Source organism: Corvus brachyrhynchos, unplaced genomic scaffold (genome assembly GCF_000691975.1).
Source record: "Corvus brachyrhynchos isolate BGI_N302 unplaced genomic scaffold, ASM69197v1 scaffold617, whole genome shotgun sequence".
Taxonomy (NCBI): Eukaryota; Metazoa; Chordata; class Aves; order Passeriformes; family Corvidae; genus Corvus; species Corvus brachyrhynchos.
Genome location: NW_008239062.1, coordinates 141,104 through 148,213, shown reverse-complemented (window position 1 = coordinate 148,213; position 7,110 = coordinate 141,104). Strand labels below are relative to the sequence as shown.

Genomic DNA, 7,110 nt, shown 5'->3' with positions numbered 1-7,110 from the left:
TGAAGCAATCCTGGACCCCGTGGGGCGGAGCCATCCCTGACCCGGGGGGATGGAGCCATCCCTGACCCCGTGGGACGGAGCCATCCCTGACCCCGTGGGACGGAGCCATCCCTGGAGCACCTCGTTATCCCGCCCTGCTTTCCCTGCCCCCAAATCCCAGCCCCAATCCCAGCCATTCTCCCGGGATGGATTTGGGATCCCTCGTGCTCGGGGCTGGGGTCCCACCTTGCTGAGGATCTCCTCGGTGTCCGACTGCAGCTCCGCGCTCAGCTGCATCCGGGACAGGTGGGCCTGCAGCAGCAGGTTGGTTTTCACGTGGGGGTCGTTGAATTTGGGGTTGGTCAGTTTGTGGGGCACCTTCTGGGCCAGCTGTGGGGTCAAGGAGAAACCCTTTGGGGCTCGACCGCTCCGAGCAGTGCCTGAGCCCCGGAGCAGCTTCGTCCCGGGGCCGGCGCGGCGAGGAACGTTTTGGGATCGTGGAATGACCACGGCGGGGATTGTTGAGTGCCCATGCCACCCATCCCTCCCAATCCCAGTCCAATTCCATCCCAATCCCAGTCCAATCCCATCCCATCCATCCCAATCCCATTACAATCCCAGTACAATCCCATCCCATCCATCCCAATCCCAGTCCAATCCCATCCCATCCCATCCATCCCAATCCCATCCCATCCCATCTATCCCATTGATCCCATTCCCATCGCATGGATCCCACTGATCCCATCCCATCAATCCCATCCCATGGATCCTATTGATTCCATCACGCTGATCCCATGGATTCCATTGATCCTATCCCATCCCATTGATTGCATTGATCTGATCCCATCCCATGGATCCCATTGATCCCATTTCCATCCCATCCAATTCATTTCATCCCATCCCATCGATCCCATCCCATTGATTCCACTTCCATCTCATTGATCCCATCCCATCAATCCCACTTCCATCCCATCCCATTGATCCCATTTCCATCCCATGGATCCCATCCAATTCATCCCATTGATCCCATCCCATCCCATTGATCCCATTCCCATCTCATTGATCCCATCTCCATCCCATCCCATCGATCTCATTGATCTGATCCCATCCCATGGATTCTATTGATCCCATTGATCCCATTTCCATCCCATGGATCCCATTGATCCCATTTCCATCCCACGGATCCCATCCCATCCCATGGATCCCATCCCATTGATCCCATTTCCATCCCATCCAATACATCTCATCCCATCCCACGGATCCCATCCCATCCCATGGATCCCATTCCCATTAATCCCATTTCCATCTCATTGATCCCATCCCATCCCATGGATCCCATTGATCCCATCCCATTAATCCCACTTCCATTCCATCCCATTGATCCCACTTCCATCCCATGGATCCCACTCCCATCCCATGGATCCCATCCCATCCCACGGATCCCATCCCACGGATCCCATCCCATGGATCCCATGGATCCCATCCCATCCCATTGATCCCATTCGCATCCCACAGATCCCATCCCACGGATCCCATTTCCATCCCCTCCCATGTTTCCATCCCATCCAATACATCTCATCCCATCCCACGGATCCCATCCCATCCCATGGATCCCATTCCCATTAATCCCATTTCCATCTCATTGATCCCATCCCATCCCATGGATCCCACCCCATCCCATCCCATGGATCCCATTGATCCCATCCCATTAATCCCATTTCCATTCCATCCCATTGATCCCACTCCCATCCCATGGATCCCATCCCATCCCACAGATCCCACGGATCCCACCCCATTGATCCCAGGGATCCCATGGATCCCATCCCATCGATCCCATTCCCACCCCACGGATCCCATCCCACGGATCCCATTTCCATCCCCTCCCATGGATCCCACGGATCCCATCCCACCCCATTGATCCCACAGATCCCAGGGATCCCATGGATCCCATGGATCCCGTCCCGCTGCGCACCTGCCGCAGCAGGTTGTCCTCGTGGTGCCGGATGGGGATGTTCTCGTACTCGGCGGCGTTGGAGATGATCTCCAGCAGCCCCCGCACCTTGGTCTTGGCGTTGAGGGACATGCTGAACAGTTCTGGGGGAAAACACGCCAAAAGCAGGATTTTAGGGGGAAAAACACACAAAAAGTGGGAATTTGGGGGGAAAAACACAAAAGCAGGAATTTTATGGGGGAAAAAACACGCCAAAAGCAGGATTTTAGGGGGAAAACACACCAAAAGAGGGAATTTGGGGGGAAAAACACACAAAAAGCGGGATTTTGGGGGGAAAAACACAAAACCAGGGATTTTTAGGGGGGAAAAGAGACAAAAAATGGGAATTCTGGGGAAAACACCAAAGCAGGGATTTTTGGCAGGGAAAACACACAAAAATCGGGATTTTAGGGGGAAAAACCAAAACCAGGGGATTTTATGGGGGGAAAACACACAAAAATCAGGATTTTATGGGGGGAAAACAGACAAAAATCAGGATTTTTTGGGGGGGAAAACCACACAAACCCAGGGATTTTTTGGGGGAAAACCACACAAAAACCAGGATTTTTTTGGGGAAACCCCACAAAACTCCGGATTTTTTGGGGGAGCCACCAAATGCCGGGATTTTGGGCACCTATGGTGGTGTAGTTGATGTAGTAGTAGGCGGCGATCATGCCCAGGTTGAGCGGCGCCACGTCCATCTCGTCCTCGATGCTGATGCACTTGGACTGCTCCAGGTCACTGAGCGTCTGCTCCACCAGCTCCGACAGGTGATCCGACAGGTGCCGGTGCGACACGCCTGCGGGGACGGCGCGGGGTCCGTGGGGGCCGTGGGATCCGTGGGATCCATGGGGTGGGATCCATGGGATGAGATGGGATGGAACCACATAAAAATCAGGATTTTTTGGGGGGAAAACCACACAAAAATCAGGATTTTTTTGGGGGAAAACAGACAAATATCAGGAATTTTAAGGGGGGAAAACACACAAACCCAGGGGTTTTTTGGGGGAAAACCACATAAAAATCAGGATTTTTTGGGGGGAAAACCACACAAAAATCAGGATTTTTTTGGGGGAAAACAGACAAATATCAGGAATTTTAAGGGGGGAAAACACACAAACCCAGGGGTTTTTTGGGGGAAAACCACATAAAAATCAGGATTTTTTGGGGGGAAAACCACACAAAAATCAGGATTTTTTTGGGGGAAAACAGACAAATATCAGGAATTTTAAGGGGGGAAAACACACAAACCCAGGGGTTTTTTGGGGGAAAACCACATAAAAATCAGGATTTTTTGGGGGGAAAACCACACAAAAATCAGGATTTTTTTGGGGGAAAACAGACAAATATCAGGAATTTTAAGGGGGGAAAACACACAAACCCAGGGGTTTTTTGGGGGAAAACCACATAAAAATCAGGATTTTTTGGGGGGAAAACCACACAAAAATCAGGATTTTTTTGGGGGAAAACAGACAAATATCAGGAATTTTAAGGGGGGAAAACACACAAACCCAGGGGTTTTTTGGGGGAAAACCACATAAAAATCAGGATTTTTTGGGGGGAAAACCACACAAAAATCAGGATTTTTTTGGGGGAAAACCACACAAAAATCAGGATTTTTTTGGGGGGAAACCACACAAAAATCAGGATTTTTGGGGGGAAAAAACACCAAAAAATCAAATTTTTTTAGGGGGGAAAACCACAAAACCAGGGATTTTTTGAGGGGAAAACACATAAAAATCAGGATTTTTTGGGGGGGAAAACCACACAAAAATCAGGATTTTTTTGGGGGAAAACAGACAAATATCAGGAATTTTAAGGGGGGAAAACACACAAACCCAGGGGTTTTTTGGGGGAAAACCACATAAAAATCAGGATTTTTTGGGGGGAAAACCACACAAAAATCAGGATTTTTTTGGGGGAAAACAGACAAATATCAGGAATTTTAAGGGGGGAAAACACACAAACCCAGGGGTTTTTTGGGGGAAAACCACATAAAAATCAGGATTTTTTGGGGGGAAAACCACACAAAAATCAGGATTTTTTTGGGGGAAAACAGACAAATATCAGGAATTTTAAGGGGGGAAAACACACAAACCCAGGGGTTTTTTGGGGGAAAACCACATAAAAATCAGGATTTTTTGGGGGGAAAACCACACAAAAATCAGGATTTTTTTGGGGGAAAACAGACAAATATCAGGAATTTTAAGGGGGGAAAACACACAAACCCAGGGGTTTTTTGGGGGAAAACCACATAAAAATCAGGATTTTTTGGGGGGAAAACCACACAAAAATCAGGATTTTTTTGGGGGAAAACAGACAAATATCAGGAATTTTAAGGGGGGAAAACACACAAACCCAGGGGTTTTTTGGGGGAAAACCACATAAAAATCAGGATTTTTTGGGGGGAAAACCACACAAAAATCAGGATTTTTTTGGGGGAAAACAGACAAATATCAGGAATTTTAAGGGGGATGGGATGGGATCAATGGGATGGGATCCATGGGGTGGGATGCATGGGGTGGGATCCATGGGGTGGGACAGGATGGGATCCATGGGATGAGATGGGATGGGATCCATGGGATCAATGGGATCCATGGGATGGGATGGGATGGGATCCATGGGATGGAATCCATGGGATGGGATGGGATCCATGGGGTGGGATCCATGGGGTGGGACAGGATAGGATCCATGGGATGGGATGGGATCAATGGGATGGGATCCATGGGATGGGATCCATGGGATGGGATGGGATCCATGGGGTGGGATCCATGTGATGGAATCCATGGGATGGGATCAATGGAATGGGATGGGATCCATGGGATGAGATCCATGGGGTGGGATCCATGGGGTGGGATCCATGGGACGGGATGGGATTCATGGGATGGGATGGGATGGGATGGGATTCATGGGATGGGATCAATGGGATGGGATGGAAATGGGATCAATGGGATCCATGGGATAGGATGGGATTGATAGGATGGGGTGGGAATGGGATCAATGGGATCCATGGGATGGCATGGCATGGCATGGGATGGATGGGACGGGACAGGACGGGACAGGACGGGACGGGATGGGATGGGATGGGCCAGGATGGAGTCCACGGCATGGGATGGATGGGATGGGATTGATGGGATGGGATGGCATGGCATGGGATGGATGGGATGGGATTGATGGGATGGGATGGGGCCCATGACATGGGATGGGATGTGACGGGACGGGACAGGACGGGACGTGACGGGGCGGGATCGCCAGCACCATCATCCCCCCAGGACATGGCCAAGGGCCGCTCCCAGGCCGCGGCCGGCCCCGCTCCCACCTTGCAGGTTGTAGTAGTTGGGGTTCTGGGTCATCCTGCGGTACAGGAAGGTCCAGGTCAGGTAGTCCACGGCGTCCTGCTTGTTCTCGATGGTCTTGGTGACGATCTCGGCGTTGAAGTGGTCGTGCATGCAGTGGTCCAGGTGGGATTCCACCGGCAGCGGCTCGTACAGGAACTTCTTGAAGAAATCCTGCAGCGGGACGGGCAGGAAAAGGGCAAAGATGAAGGAATTGACCCCAAAAATGCTGTGGGAACGGCCAGGCTGAGAACTCGGGGAGGGTTTGGATCATCCCCATGGTGATCCAAGCCTTGAGTGAGGGTTTGCATCCCATCCCATGGATCCCATCCCATCCCATGGATCTCATCCAATCCCATGGATCCCATCTCACCCCAGCCCAATCCCCATCCCAGCCCTGAATGAGGATCCTCCACCAGCTGCAGGAGGACAATCCCAGCTGAAATCCCGGGAACGCCCCGGACCCGTCACCCACCTTTTTGGAGCCCTGGCACATGATGACGCAGCGCCCCTCGTCGTCCTGCAGCGGCCGGTTGGCGTGGCCGACCATCTGCAGCACGTCGTAGATGGGGTAATCCACGTACCTGGCATGGGCACGGGGTCAGGCAGCTCCGGGGAGGGATCCATCGATCTCATGGATCCCACTGATCCCACCCCATAGATCCCATCCCATCCCATCGATCCCATGGATCTCATCCCATCCTATCGATCCCATCCCATCCCATGGATCCCATGGATCCCACTGATCCCATCCCACCCCATAGATCCCATCCCATCGATCCCATTGATCCCATCCCATCGATACCATCCCATCCCATCCCATGGATCCCATCCCATTGATCCCATCCCATCAATCCCATGGATCCCATTGACCCCATCCCACCCCATAGATCCCATCCCATTCCATCGATCCCATCGATCCCATCCCATCCCATCCTATGGATCCCATTGATCCCATCCCATCCCATGGATCCCATTGACCCCATCCCATTCAATCGATCCCATCCCATCCCATGGATCCCATCCCATCCCATCAATCCCATTGATCCCATCCCATCCCATGGGTCCCATCCCATGGATCTCATGGATCCCATTGACCCCATCGACCCCATCCCACCCCATGGATCCCAACCCATCCCATCGATCCCATGAATCCCATTGATCCCATCCCATGAATCCCATCCCATGGATCCCGCGCATCCCATCCCATTGCTCTCATCCCATCCCATGGATCCCATCACATCCCACCCCATGGATCCCATCCCATCCCATCGATCCCATGGATCCCATTGATCCTATCCCATCCCATCGATCCCATGGATCCCACTGATGCCATCCCATCGATCCCATGAATCCCACGGATCCCACCCCACCCCAGGGATCCCGGGGGACGGGGGCTGGGCTCACGCGTGGATCTTGCCGTTGTAGTACTGCGTGTCCATGATGATCACCAGGTGCGCCGCGATGTTCATGCCCCAGCAGAGGCTGCGCGAGGCCACCATCACCTGGACAGCTCCTGGGGGCAGCGGGGAGGGCACCGGGGTCAGTGGGGCCGGACATCCCGGGATAACGGGCACTGGGACAGGGGGGATGGGGAAGATCCCCGAGTTTTTGGGGTGGGAGGTGGAGAAGCGTGGAGTGGGTTGGGTTGGGAGAGCCGCTGGAGAGCATCCAGTGCCAGCCCTGCCATGGACAGGGACATTTTCCCCTATCCCAGGGGGCTCCAACCCGGCCTTGGGCACTTCCAGGGATCCAGGGGCAGCCCCAGCTGCTCTGGGAATTCCAGCCCAGCCCCTCCTCACTCTC

The 7,110-nt window shown here is 52.8% G+C and overlaps 1 protein-coding gene across 1 annotated transcript in view; it reads right to left on the bottom strand.

Annotated features, from left to right (window-relative positions):
• The window catches only part of SNRNP200 (small nuclear ribonucleoprotein U5 subunit 200), a gene marked incomplete at its 5' end in the record, with an annotated part of 78,572 nt that overhangs the window by 5,140 nt on the left and 66,322 nt on the right, over positions 1-7,110 (bottom strand). Inside the window, 6 exon segments of the mRNA XM_017739196.1 lie at positions 226-369; positions 1,952-2,073; positions 2,604-2,768; positions 5,289-5,478; positions 5,780-5,888; positions 6,712-6,820. Coding sequence (XP_017594685.1) covers positions 226-369; positions 1,952-2,073; positions 2,604-2,768; positions 5,289-5,478; positions 5,780-5,888; positions 6,712-6,820 — 839 coding nt within the window.